This window comes from Pezoporus occidentalis, unplaced genomic scaffold (genome assembly GCF_034315485.1).
Source record: "Pezoporus occidentalis ecotype Australia unplaced genomic scaffold, CSIRO_AGI_Poc_V1 ctg138, whole genome shotgun sequence".
In the NCBI taxonomy this organism is placed as follows: domain Eukaryota; kingdom Metazoa; phylum Chordata; class Aves; order Psittaciformes; family Psittacidae; genus Pezoporus; species Pezoporus occidentalis.
The window spans coordinates 961,581-976,182 of NW_026913188.1; the positions used below are offsets into that span (position 1 = coordinate 961,581).

At 40.5% G+C, this 14,602-nt stretch overlaps 1 protein-coding gene across 1 annotated transcript in view; it reads left to right on the forward strand.

The window, feature by feature from the left end:
• The window catches only part of WIF1 (WNT inhibitory factor 1), a 43,762-nt gene that overhangs the window by 16,454 nt on the left and 12,706 nt on the right, over nucleotides 1-14,602 (forward strand). The window contains exons 3-4 of the mRNA XM_062609433.1: nucleotides 7,680-7,788; nucleotides 12,151-12,291. Coding sequence (XP_062465417.1) covers nucleotides 7,680-7,788; nucleotides 12,151-12,291 — 250 coding nt within the window. The remainder of the gene's footprint in view (nucleotides 1-7,679; nucleotides 7,789-12,150; nucleotides 12,292-14,602) is intronic.

Consider the following 14,602-nt stretch of genomic DNA (forward strand, 5'->3'; position numbering starts at 1 on the left):
GGGAGTGCCAGTTAAAGCCAAGACTGAAACACATGGACTCAATAAAGGCCCAATTATGTGACCTTTGCTGTTTGCCACACTTTTAACTTGTGTAAGTTATTGATTACACTTTCATGAGATCATAATCAGAAGGTTGTTCTTTGGTAATGGTGTGCTAGAGGAGCTTTATCCTCAACTTCAAAGCTGTCTTGTGAGGATTAAGAACAAAGGGTTGGAAGTTTGAAGCACAGCCAGAGTGAATCTGTGCATTATCCGTGTTTACCACCATGCAAGAGGTGGATTAGCTTATTCTTCAGCTGTGAACCTTCTCTTGTCACGTCAGATGAGCCAACAGCTCTAAGGTTTGTGTTCATGCTTTTAGGAGTATTCTGTTTAATTAAATGTCGTGTCTGCTCAGATCTCCACCGTAACTAGTCTAAATGCTTGTTAGTGCAATCATTTTCCTAATGGTAAAGGTTTTATTGGAATGATTTGACATTCTCTGAACAGAATTTTCAGGCTAATTTATTAATTATAAATAAATCTATCAAGAGCCTGAAACTGCAAACAGTCTGTAAGCTGTGCGAAGATGCACTCCCAGGAACAGCTGGCCAAGGTTTTCACTTCTTTTTCAAGCTGTGAGGGGAAGAAAAGAACCTCAGAGCTTACTCTCAGTATCGATAGAGCTACATAGATGTGTTGCAGGTGCAGGGAGCAGACCTGTACGGCATTGTTTTGTTAGGAACCAACCTGATGAGACAGTATTTTATTTCTTTTCTCTAGGAAGCAGTGATAATTTCCCCCTTTTTTGTTAGCCTTAGCAAATTGGCATTCTGAGCATCCCTGATCATGAAATCTCCACTGTAGAGAGCACTCACCTTCACTGAGTGACATAAGAGTGAATTAGCCCTTGCTGCGCCATAACAAGAAATAACTTTTTAGGATAATATCTTTTACCAATTTTTAGGATACCAGAACAATACGTTTCATTAAGTATTTGAAGATAATAAAGGTTTGTGTATCTTTGACTTTTTTTAATCTTAACTCTGAATGCTGTTTCTGCATTTAATGCTGGTGTATTGTTTGCTCCCTCCAAAGCAAAGTTATGTAAGACACAGGAGAAAACAATTTAAAGCAAACTTGCACACCACCTATCTAGCTTGGTTCATGCTGAGGAATATCATTCCTTGCTAGGCATTTTCAAGATGTATTTAACTGTGCATGTTTATCACAACCCTCATGATTTTGTTTCCTTTTAGATTAACTTTCTCAAACGTACCTCTAGTGAAGCAGGAATGAAATACATTCTAAAAAGTCGGTTAAACAAGAGAATGTCTAAACAGGGGGAGTCGTGCTCTCTTGTTTTCTCTTTTGTTTCCAAACAAAGCAAGGTGCAGAAAGAGTGAGAAACTCCAAGAAGACTTTCTTCAATGAGCTGTAAATTTGTTGTGACTGTTTCTCAAGAAATCCTGCATGCCACAGGTCTTTGTATCAGTGTACTTACCTGGAAATTGCTGTGGATCTGTTTGCCTGTGAGCTGCTTTCTAAGGGTATAGCCTCATGGAATGGCCCCACTGTCCCCATTGCAGATGCTTACTGCATCAAGGCATTGACTCTGATCTAAACCAAACTTGTATTCTCATTAGCAGGCTAAGGATGGGCAGGAATGTACAGTAGGCATTTATCTGGCCCACTGTTTCAGGTAGCCTGCCCTTCTGTGCATGAGGATGAGTCCCAGAGTTAATGCTCTGTTGGTATACTTGAAGTTTCATTTTCGCTCGTGTCTCTCTTGAACCCCACTCTTTCTACCAAGCCCGTCAGCTTCCAGTCATGGGTTGGTTTCAAGTGACATCTTCAAATCATAGAATCATAATCAACCAGGTTGGAAAAGACCTTTAAGATCATCAGGTCCAACCATTACCCCAGGAAGGCCAAGACCACCCACTAAACCATGACCACCATTAAACCATGATGTGAGAGCACTTCCAGAGCTCAAGGTCTGGTGAGACCAGCTCAAAATGGCCGAGTAGCTGCCCTGTTTCCTGTGTCTCTCAAAGAGCAGACGACTGGCAGAAACTCAATTGCTAAATGTCTAAAATCTAGATCTACTACTCTGTGGCCTCACCAAGCTTCTTGGCAGCGATTTGTTCATATTCTTTATCTTTAGAGAAATTCTTTTCTCATTACTTGGAGGAAAGGCTAACGTATTCTTCAAAGATTTCTGTCCATCTCTCCTATGCAAAGCACTCTTGGAAGCCTGCAGTATCACTCTTCAAAATCTGGGGCTCCTTTTGATAACAACCAAGAAGTTTCAAGAATTTTCCAGCTTTTAAAATCATTCTGTTGGAGGATTTGATTTGCCATCCACAGTCATATGCCACAGGAGACATTAAGTACCAGTTAGTGATTTTCCATTGACAAAATCAGAGAGGATTTGTACCACTCTTCTTCTAAAACCATTAAATCCGTAAGAGGTTATTGTTCAAAGTTGCATGCAGAGTTTCACTCTGTTGATAAAAAAGCCTTCCTCCTTGTGCATGGATTTTCTTCAGTTTGCCACAGTTTTCTTAACATGAAGAAAGAAGGAATAAAGCAGGCTCTGCAGAGTTGTGTGCATTTTGCCACAGCATTGTGTAATTAACACACATAATGTATTTTTATTTGAGATTGCCCATTTCACTGAGTTCTAATTTGGGTCCTTCTTTTTTAGAAACACCAAATCACCTCTATTTTTCTGTTTGTATGCATCCCTGCTTTTGTTAATCCTGCTGCTTCAGTCCTTTCCCTCAGCAGATGGTACTGGAAACCAGGCAGATTATTCTGTCTTCTGTGTAAATTGGTTTTCTTTGTCACTTCATATTTTTAAGCATGCCTCCCACTTTGGGACTACCTCATGAGGCTGATGGCAAGTCTATTTGAGTGTCACACTGAGATGCAAACAATGGTTTACCCACTCCGTAACAGGACCAGTTAACAGGTAAGGCAAAGCTGCCTTCCCTAGCAGAAAAATAAAACCTTGTAGACAGATATTATCTGCTTATCTAAGGAGGCATTGCTATGTTGTTCATTACAGCAGTGTCTAGACTGTACCGCGGTAATAAAGTATGCTGCTGACATACATACCAGTACTCTGGCCAGACTCCTTCAATAACCTGGTATGCACAGTATGGCTATGGCCTCTCTTCTTTGTTGATATTCATCTCATTTTGCTTCATGCTTCATCTTGGAACACAGACGGACCAACTTCTCTGACCTAATACAGCTAATATCTTGGAGAAGCAATGGTCCATGCTGTAAACACCTAACAAACTCATACATTGCTCCACTTTGTGATTTTATTTATTGCATATGCAGCTGTGAGCATCTGCTATAGATAATGCACGCTAGAACCTTCTAGGGTGTACATAGCCAGAAATATCCATGGATCTGGATATATCATTTTTAATTAGTTTTTTTTTCTTTAAATGTAGAAAATTTGCATTATAATATATTTTTCTTTTAATTTATAACAGAATAGAACATTCAGTACTCGTCTCTTTAAAATGATGAGAAGAAACTATAGTTAATTTCTTACATCCAGTTGTAAGGCTAACACGCATTCTCTTTTCTTTGTTAGAAAGGCTGCAGATTTCATTAGGTTATTGAGCTGAGACATACAACAGTTTCGCTTCACTTCAGGTGCTACCGTTACTTCTAATCCTGTATCTTTCATGTAAAATGAAGAAAACTTAAAACACATTCCTGTGAATGCTTTGATTAAATGCGAAACAAAAACACAGTAGACACAATATGGCATGGGAGTGATAAGAAAACTCCAATGCAGTAGATCTTGTACTGAGGGGTGGAGTTCTGCAGGAATTTTAAGTGTGTATCATTTAAAACCAAACTGCCGACAGATGTTTGCTACAGTACTTGTTAGAGGGCTTTGTTATTTTTATAACCTTTTAAATTCCTCTGATTTATAGAAAACAGCCATTAAAAGTCCATAAAATTTAATCCCAACCATGGAATTATTCGCCTAAACCAAAATTTCCTCCTTTGCCGAAGGCTTTGCCCACATGGAGAACTGTTAAAGGGCAGCTGCGCAGGGCTACCTTCTGCCTGAAGGCACCAAGCCCCTGGCCTCTTCACAGAAGGTTTGCAGGGGTCCTTGCCTCAGTTTCTGAGGGTTTCAAACAAGGTCTTTACGCAAGAGTAGTGTATTCTTCCATGGGGGCTTCCTGAAGTCAAGCCAAAACCAAGAAGTTTTTTGTGCAGTTGTCAAAGATCAAGAATTTATCTCAAACCCTGTTTCCTCTATCACATCTAATAACACTGTTCCTTTAAGATTTAGCTTCAGCACCATACTGTGCTCCTCACATGCCACACAGTTCATAGGTTGGCTTAAAAAAAAAAAAACCACCAACAAAAAGCAAACAACCTCAGGAGAATGTTTTTATAATGGAAAAGGGATAATAATTGTGTATTTCCCCCCTTTATCACTCAATAATACCCAAGGAAATTTTGCTCTTGCTACCAGGTCACTCACAGTGACCACTTACACCATAACTTATGGTAGTCACTAGATCGGATTTTAATTACACAGCCCTATGCCTTCAATTAACCATCATGACTAAATTTTACGCTAGGCTGGAGCTTGGTAAATATTTCCTGAGAGCGTGTTGTTTGCTTTTCAGTCATGATGATTAATGCAAGTTAATTAGCAATCAACTCAAATTACAGCAGGACAATACTGGAGGCTGGATGTAGGGATTGTGTCAAAACAGATTTTTTCCAAATAGAAAGGATTTATGGCAGCCAAATTGTGTTTCAGATTCACAGGTTGGGGGAGTTCAACTACGCCGTTCCACTGCGCAGCCTCTCTAGACTGTGATTTTTGTGTGTCATTTTCATATCAAAACTTAACCAACTCAGACCAGCACACGATTTGCAAACAGACATGGCTTCATAACTTTGAAGTCGTGCTAGGTAGCAGAGGTGTTTCAGGTCGTCTTAGATACTACCACTTCAAGCAGGTCAGTTTTTGTCAACTCAGTGGATGTACAAACCTTTGTACAGAAATGGTCAGAGCAGGTGTCTCCCCGCACGCAATGTGTGGTTTTCCTCCTGAGCAGCCTGTTGCTTGTGCAATGTCTCTTCCATCTTTTTAACGTGTGAGCATAACATACTCCGGCCTCAGGCACTAATGGCTGCTACGCCTCTACTCTGGTTGGAGAATTCCTTCCTTGAAAAGTGGTGAGTACTGTAGCTTGCGCAGCAATTGGTCCCTTTTCCCATAGCAACCTTTCCTTTTGTCTTTGTCCTTAGGCATCATTTTGACTTTAGAAAATGGGTTATCAATTCTTTCCCCCCAGTCAGGGCTCTAGCTCACAAGCTGACCTTCTACAACAGCATGGCTGGAATGGAAATATGGGAATGGAGCTATTTGGTCTAGTTACCAGTTGTTGTTTACTAGAATAGTAAGAACATAATGTTTTAATATCCCAACCCATTATGACCTGGTTTAGATAGAACCAAGCATCAAAGCTAACCAATGAGAAACAGACAGTACAGCACTGACTCACTCACTGTACGATTCTATAGATGTGTGGAAACATATAATTATTTTTCTGAACCAAAGTTTTATTTGAAAACAAAAATGTTCACAATCTGACTTTATGGCTTGTTTTCATATTTTGGCATGGTATATTGTATTGGAAAGAAAGTCTTTAATTAAAAGCAGCCTCTTCAACATTACCCCAGACTTCAATTTTGGTCTCCTGTTTTACTGCTTCTTTCCATCTCTTCTCTCCCTCCCACATATACTCCATGTGTTTAACCCACCCTTGAAAACTTTCATCACTTCCTTCCCTATTGTTTTGTGAGTCCTCCTCAGAGGTCTCCTTGCCTGCACAACATCCTCTGAGTTTGTGCAGAGTGTAGCCCATCCATGCTCTTTGAGGTTTCCTTGCCCTCCTCACAGAGTGAGTGGATGTGATGCCAGGGCTAATGAATTTCATAATGCTCTTTCTCCCCAGAGATAAAGGGACATGGTCTCTCACACACACTGGCAGGGCTTCTGCTCAAGTTAGTGGAGCACAGAATCACACAAGGGCTGAGACTGATGTGAGACCAGACAGTCTGAGCTTGAGATGATCTAGTCCATGCTCTGCTCAAGCAGGGACACCAGTACTGTGTTGAGCTGTGTTTTGAATATCTTCACAGGTGGAGGCTCCACAACCACTTTGGGCAATCTGTCACCCACGCAGTTAAAAGGTGTTCCATCAGGTTCAGATGGAGTTTTCTGTATTGAGTCCATTTTTTCCTGTATTGTCACTAGACACAGCTGAGCAGACCCTGGCCCTATCTTCTTTACTTTCCCCTTTCAGCTATTCATACATGTTGATTAGGCATCCTCATAGCCTTCTCCTTACTGAATTGTCCCAGCTTTCTCAGCCTCTCCCTATGTGTCACAGACTCCAGTCCCTCAGTCATCTTTGTGACCCTTCACAGACCTCACTCCAGTAAGTCCAAGTCTTCCTTGTACTAGAAAGCCAGGATATTACAGGAGAAAAAAAGATGGTCTTCTAAGGACATCGATGGCCATCTTGTAGACATATATTAACTACCATTTATCAGCCCAAAGTTATTTTCAAATTTTGGCTTTAATCTCCCTTTATTTCATTATTTTAGCTAAAAAGCAGACCTAACAGTACTGTCTACTGCCACTGAGTTGAACACAGACTTTTGCCAGTGCCCCTGCTAAGGTCTCAAGTGTTTTTCTGAGAGCAGCAGGTGCAACTACTACAACTGCTTCAGGATAAATGAGGAGCCAGACTTTACAGTAGTTTGTTTCCACTTGCCCCGTGCACCCACAGTTGTGCCATTGACAGTAGTGGAAGCCTCCAGTGACTTACTAAGACTTCAGGTGTACATGTTGTGCACAGCTACACGGCAGAGGCATGATGCCACTTTGCATCAAATAGGAAGAAACACTGAACAGATGCCTTAACAGAGAGGCCACAGTGCCATGGAAGAAAGTACCAAAGCCTACAAACTGTGCCACAATGGAGGTACATATCAGGAGTATGATGAAGGTAATAGAAAGTAGTTTTTAAATCGTGCCAACACCTTCGGGGATCATCAAACCCAAACATTTATGTTGCAGTTAATAACAAGTGACATGAAGCCAACTCTGTAGGTAGAGCTCTCAGCTCCACCCTTGGAACAATTTAGTGGTGTGCACATCAACAAAGAGCAAGCTCGGATACTGTCATGCCATAGTTGCATCATGCATGTGGGTAGTCCTTTAAACTGTACTCATGGTGCAGGCAGGTCATGCAGGCTCACCAGTGAGTTTCAGGAGGATTCTGCCCCCAAAAAAACAGCTTTAAGAATTAACCTTGTGGTCTGCCAGAGAAAAAGATGTGGGTTGTAAAAAAGTCTTCTCTGTACAATGTTTATTCACTGTATGCATCCTATTTTCTTGCTGCTATGCTGCATCCTGATTACTGTATGGTCACTTGGAGTGTCTGGAATAAGAGGAAGTTGTCTGAAAATTATGCTTCTTAGCTGAAGAAGCTCTCAAGGAAATAATAAAAACAAATCCAGTGAAAGGCACAGTGAAACGTGTACTATTCTGTTGTAGTTTATATGCTAAATAGTTTGCTTCTGTGAACGCAATTAAAATATATATTGATTTTTCATTTACTTTGTCATAGGCTGAGTACTTCTATGAGTTCCTGTCTTTGCACTCCTTGGATAAAGGCGTAATGGCTGATCCAACTATAAATATCCCTCTGCTTGGAACGGTTCCTCATAAAGCATCAGGTTTGTGCTACCGATATAATAAATTTTGTTCCTGTAAAAAATATTCCACAGCCAGTAAAGTCTACATATTTTATTCTGAATTGCAGTTCTGAAGTTTATTGCTAAAGAAATGCTTGCCACAGTGCTTAGCACTGAACAGTCCGTGAGTGCCTTGCCTGACTACAGCAGCGTATTTTGTCTGAGCCAAGTCAGATGAAGCTTTTATGTGTAGATAAATCAGCAGAAACTTGTGCAAAATTGTTGCCCAAAATTTATGTGCGTTAATATTGTTACTGCAGTTGTGCAACTTCTGGAAAACAAAATCTTTGATCACTACAAGGAATAGTCATCAAATTATTCTGTGTCTCAGTGGTTGCAGTTTGTGGATGTTTTACTTTCAGTTGGGGTCAGCGGTTGTCATCGGACATTCAGCTCAAAGACAAGTTCTAGTTTAGGAAATTATCATTTACCATTTTCCCCTCAGTCGTGCATTCTTAGTCCTTCTCTGGAGCTTATAGCTCCGCAGCAGTGCCTGAGCCCAAGCCAAAGTGAGTGTTCCAGAAGCACCGCAGTGCACAATGAGCTGGCTGAAGAAAAAATCTTTCCATGAGAGGTTGTTGAGTCCACTTAGCTCTGAAGTGGATGGATATCAGTTTACATCATCTGTTGAGGGATGGTACGTGATAGTCTCTGGCAGAAAGGCAGAAATGTACATCCAGTACCTAAAAGGGCCTACAGGAAATCTGGAGTGGGACTTTTCACGAGGCCATGAAGTGACAGGACAAGGGGGAATGGATTTAAACTGAAAAAGGGTGGGTTTAGGTTAGGTGTTAGAAAGACATTCTTCATTATGAGGGTGGTGAGAGACTGGAACAGGCTGCCACAGAAGCCATGGATGTCCCATCCCTGGCAATGTTCAAGGCGAGGCTGAATGGGGCTTTGAGCAACCTGGTCTAGTGGAAGGTGTCCCTGCCCATGGCAGCAGGGTTGGAACTGTATGATCTTTAAGGTCCCTTCCAAACCAAACCATTCTATGATCTGGATGACAGTAGTGTCTTAGTAATCATAATTTCATGAGAAGCCTTAGCCAACCTAAGACCAGGTAGGATAAAATGGGAAAGAAATGAGAAATGGAAAAGGAGGATAAGACTACAAGTGGGTATCTATGATTCTCTATGATTCTAACTGATATACAGTACCTTGACTGTGTATCAAAGTCTTTCTTTTTGGCCAGTCTTTCTTTTCTTCTTTCTTAATGCACAGATTCTGAAAGTTTTTGTTTTATATCCTCCATTTTCAGCTTGTGGTAGAATGGCTTTGAGGTAATATTGCAGCACAGCTGTCTGCTGTCGCACCTGGAATTTAACATTAATGATTGGTCTTTACATTCCACGTGGATTGAGTGAGTGCTATTGAAAATGGATTTCAGTGAAGAGTCCTATAATATTTGCATCATAATTGATGCAATTTGATTGGTTGCAAGCCAGATAAATTGACAAGACATTTAAAAGTAACTGAAAAGTCATAAAGGCAAAGTTCTTGTTAAGCATTATTTCCATCTCTATATAAAGCAGGTGAGATATATGGGAGGCTCTGCACTCTCCATCCTCTAATACAAGCTTGTTTTTCAACTATCTAGAAAAGCTAAACCAAAATGATCCCCTTATGACTATGTTTAGGAAAACATAATCTACAACTGCAGGCAGGCTGGAGGTGAGATCTCATAGTCCAGTGAAGGTCTGTTAACCATCATTATGGGAGGTCTGATTAAAGGCAAAAACGACTTACTCTGCTTGCGACACTGGTACCTCAGTTCCAGGACTAGCATGGGCATGTCCGTGGTGTTTCCTTACAGGGATCATGTGCAGTGCCCCACTGCGCTTAGTATATATCAGCTGTATTCAAATCACATTTGGCATTATAGTCAGTCCAATGTTTAACAGCAATTGATGATATTGATGATCAGCACGTGTACAGTATTTGAAGCACGTACACTATTTAAGTTAGGTACTAGTATGATGGCTTTCTTTACACTGCCTGATGGCCGGCCAAAATTAACTAAGTAGCTTTGAATAAATACATACTACACAAGTAGTGAATACTTGCTACTTTGTAGTTATTTCTATAATTCATCCCTTCCCAAAACCCTTCTGAGAAATCCAGTCTGGTTTGCCTGGATCTATTGCATTACCAAATAATTTTTCCACAGATATGGAATTTTTTCTGACATGCAATTATGAAAATCAAGCGAAAGTCACAAGCTTGTATTTAGGAACAAATCAACAGTAGCAAGTTACTTCTTGAAAAAACATTTCAACCCCCAAAATTACACCAGGGAAAATTAAGGAGGAATAAAAGAGGAAAGACATCTGTATTAAACATGAGAGTGAAAACAAGAAAGAGGACTAACAGATAGATAGCTTACTCAGAGGTAGCTGAACCTAGTTGTCCTGTCAAAATCAAGAGACTCTTGAAACTTCATTGAGGATATTTGCCTACTGCCAGCAAACCATAAGGATGGCTTTAGTGCCTTAGGGCCTGCCTAGCCTGTACTTTGTCTCATGGACAACAGTGGCCATAAGAAGACCTGTGGTAGACCAAAAGGAGGACAAACACATGTGATACTTACTTCTGTTTACCCTCTTAGCTCTGACTAGCTTCAGCTTGGAGGATTTCATGACTCTTAAGTGATTTGTCTATTTTATAACCCCAGATGGGTTGCAGTTCTCTCTTTCAGGTACTTGTTCAAGCTGTCCTTGAGTCCACATTATCTTCTGGTATCTCCAGTCCCTTTGGCAAGCAGTTCACTGCCTCCCATTGCATGTGCGTAGGAGTCTGAATATATGGGAAGTCCAAAACCATCGATGCTTCTAAGCTGAGGAGTGCTGGAATAAGGGTTTTCTGACCTGTCCCCTTGGACTTTAGTCCTAAGAGGTGCATTCCTGGTCTTTGCCCTAGGCATTTAAATGCCCAGTCAAATCTCAAGTGAGTTCAGGCATTTGCTACCAATTCAGTAGAGCCTGGATGTGACTATAGTGTCCTCCTTAAACTTCTGCAACATCTTCCTCTCAATTGCAATTTGCTCAGCTAAGTCACACATACCCCACATAAGCCCTGATCTCCTGCTCTTGCTCGGTAAGGTTACTATAAATTTAAGGATTTCACTGCATTTAATCTGTTTTTAATCCACTGTAAAAGCTTCCTTCTTACCACAGTTACATGCTTTTTGTAAGTCTTTTGACAAGACTGGTGTAAAAGCGCTTCAACAATTAAATTGTTTTATATGCAACAGATCTTTCAGTCTGTGACTTACCAGAAGCACAATGTGTTTAAGTAATAAATTTTGCTGCATTATATCAAGGCAATGAATAAGAAAAATGGCCGAATTATGACTTGCAAAATTATTTATAACAAGCAATTTAAACCAAATCAAATGCATGGCTGTTAGCTTAGTATTTGGTTCTGAAATCTCAGGCCAGCTTCAGAAGAAATGAATAAACGATTTCTGTTAGCTGAATCTAACTTACAGAGCAGCTAGGAAGAGCCAAGTTTGAATAAAAGACATTAAATCATTTCATCTGAAGATTATTTAAGATCAGTTGTGACAATCACAGTGGAGGATTCCATAGCTCTGAGGTATTTTGCTTGTTTCCTCATTAAAACACTCCACATTTACTGGCCTTAATTATTTGCTTAAACTCTCTGTAGTCCAAAAGTGTTTGAATACTTTTCTCGGAAAGATTGATCTCCAAATATCACTAACTAAACAAGATCTGTCTGTGTCTTCTTTTTGAACATTTGCACCCATGATCTTATTTATCAAGTGTACCATCTTGCTAGCACTCTCTGAAGGCAGTTTTTTATTAAATCAGTATCTTATTTAAGTATTATATGCAATATCCAAACCATATCTAAAGTAACCTTTTTTCCCCAAATGTGTACAATGTTTTTTTTCAGAAATGGTACAAAAGCCTGCCAAATTTAGACTCAAAAGTGACCAGCTCAGGTTAAAAAACTGAATATAGGCTTACAGCTTTTGTTGTATCATTAGATACCTCCACACGAGTCTTGTCTGTAAGCAAAAGTCTTTGTTAAGATCACTGTCTGTGCTTTATCCTGTTGGGGTTGTGTCAGTGAATGAGCACTGGGTCATCTCCTGTACTTCTACGTACGTACTTGCTGTACATGCTGCTGTACTTCTAGTCCTGGAGCCACCTGTGAATAGGGTGATCTGTATATCTCTGTGTTAAGGGTTTTCAACAGTGGCATTACTCTAAGCTTAAATACAAACATATCTATATGTTTTAGTATTTCAATGTGTGCTTCTATACCTATATAGATAGATATGTGCATGTAAATATACTGTTATTATTCTCTTTTAAGTTGTTCAGGTTGGATTTCCTTGCCTTGGAAAACAAGACGGGGTCGCTGCATTTGAAGTGAATGTGATCATAATGAATTCAGAAGGCAATATCATTCTCCAGACCCCTCAGAACGCCATCTTCTTTAAAACCTGTCAGCAAGGTAACACAAAAGAGAACATGCTGGAGCACTGTTAGGCCAGGTCACCTAGCTTCCTTATGTTTCATTCAGGATAATGGCTAGAGACGATAGAAGTAAAGTGGTAGCACAATATGTAGCAATGGTGGTGAATGTCAGGGTGTTCTGGCTGGTTTTGTGGTTTTGTTGCTCATTTACTATGTGTTTACTAACCCTTTTCTTACTGTCAATTCCATCTCCCTTATCAGACCGGGTTGGAGGCATTTCTTCTGTTGACTGCTCATCAAGTCAAGGAAGTTGGTAGAAATGTATCAAGCACCTGGTAGCAAATGATTTGAGGTGCTTGGAGGAAAGTTGGTCCTGTGAAAACAAACATTTCCAGCAATGGCACATGACCTGGAGAACTGCACCTCTGGGGTCTGTAGTGGGGACACTGCTTTCAATTAATACTGTTTGGTGTCTTAGTTCAACAGCTTCTTAAATCTCAACTTGCACATCCAAACCGAGTGCAAAAAATCCTAAATCAGAAAAGTTCTGTGAAAGTTGGCTTTACCCTTTGTGGAGCTCAGATAACAACCTCTTGGTGTTAGATACAGGTAAGGTGGTGGAAGTTGGTTCTAAATACTTGCAGTCACCAAGCAATAAGCGTGCAGAGGATGTGCTGGTAGGAGAAGAGCACAGTGAAGTTACTGGGAGAGAACCTGTTTAATCAACCAGTCTAGGAGCCATAAACACTATGTAATATGACTTTCTAGATTAATTTGATTCACTTCAGTTACAATTATCACTTCATACTGAGGCTGTGGCTGTGGAAATTGAAAAATCAGTATCTAAGATAAGGCAGTTATCCCATGTCATGTCCAATTGTATCAAATCAGCCCCCATGATGGGGCTGATGTACAGAGAGTGAGATTTTTATTCTTCTATTAAATCTTTGTTCCCAGTCCTACACTTTCTTCTGTATGCTCTTTTCTCTGAGCTGACTGGCTGTAGCACGTCCCTGAAGAGAGAGCAGAAGGAGCAGGAGCTATTTATTCTTTGAAACCTCACTACACCTGAATAGCAAAGCTGCTTTGAAGCCTTGCTGCTGCCAATTAGCCCAGGCAAAGAGGAGGAGAAGTGGGCAGAGAAACAGGAAATAAAATGAGGATTTAATGGAAGCAAAAGCAATCAGATCTCAAGTATGGAGTTGTGTGTCTAATGTAAATACAACACAAAATATTTGCTACCTTTTATTTTCAGTTTAGTCTGAAGATGCTGAACTTAATAGACTTTGGAAATAGTGGTGGGGTAATCTAATAAAGACAGCAGAGTTGCAGGTCTATATTGTGGGAAAATGTGGCTTAAACAGAGACAGCTCCAAATTCAGTTTAGTAGTAGCATTCACTGAAGTTAACATTTCTGTGACACTGGTGGTTGTTGTTACCATTCTGATACGAGATGTGATATTTAACACTTTAGCAGTATGACATCATATGGCCTCTCAGAAAAGCTGGGGGTGATTACTGTCACAGCCCTTTGCCTCTGGAGACAGCTGCAAGACACAAGGATGATTTTCCAACCTCTAGAGGTGGATACAAGAGGACTTTTCTCACCTCATCTCTTCCAGCTGGGATATAGCTTCCCTTTGTGTCCTCTATCCGCTAGGGTGGACACTGCAGTGTTTTGGAACAGTTGGTCAGAAGGATGAGAAAGTCCTTACTGGTTAGTGTCAGAGCAGGGGTGAATTTCCTCCCTCTGAAAGATGTTGTTTGTAGTGAGGAGCTCCAATTCCTCCTGCTGGGGCCCCGGTCACTGTTTCCAGTCATTCTTGGCCATCCAGAAGGACCCTTGCCAGAGGAAGTGAGGAGATTGAGGGATCATTTTTGTGGGAGAGGAGAGGATTTGTTGTGGCTAAGAGGTGGCCACAGAAGAATTATGTTTTCCTATTTTTCTGTTTGAAATGGTATGTGTTTAAGCATGCATTTTCTGTAATGAATAGCAGCTCTGCCTTCGGGTACAAAGAAAGAAGCATTTCCAGAAAGGGTCCTAGAGTACAGTTCTTGTTGGAACACAAGAAGACCAGAAAGTCTTTACTACTGTTACTACTGCTGCAAACAGCTTTACTTTTAAAGTAACAATTTTTTGCTTCTATGGCCTTGGATAGAAGAGCATTTTAAAATCACCCCTTTCCTCCACGCTCTGTCCTGTTTGTTTGGCAGCTGTACACGCTATCCAGGCACCTGATCAGTATATCAGGTTTTTTTCCTTTTGCTTTGTCTCAGACTTACCCTTCACATCCTACTGAATAGAGAGACCTATTATGTGAGTGCAGCAGAACACTGTGCATAGTAAT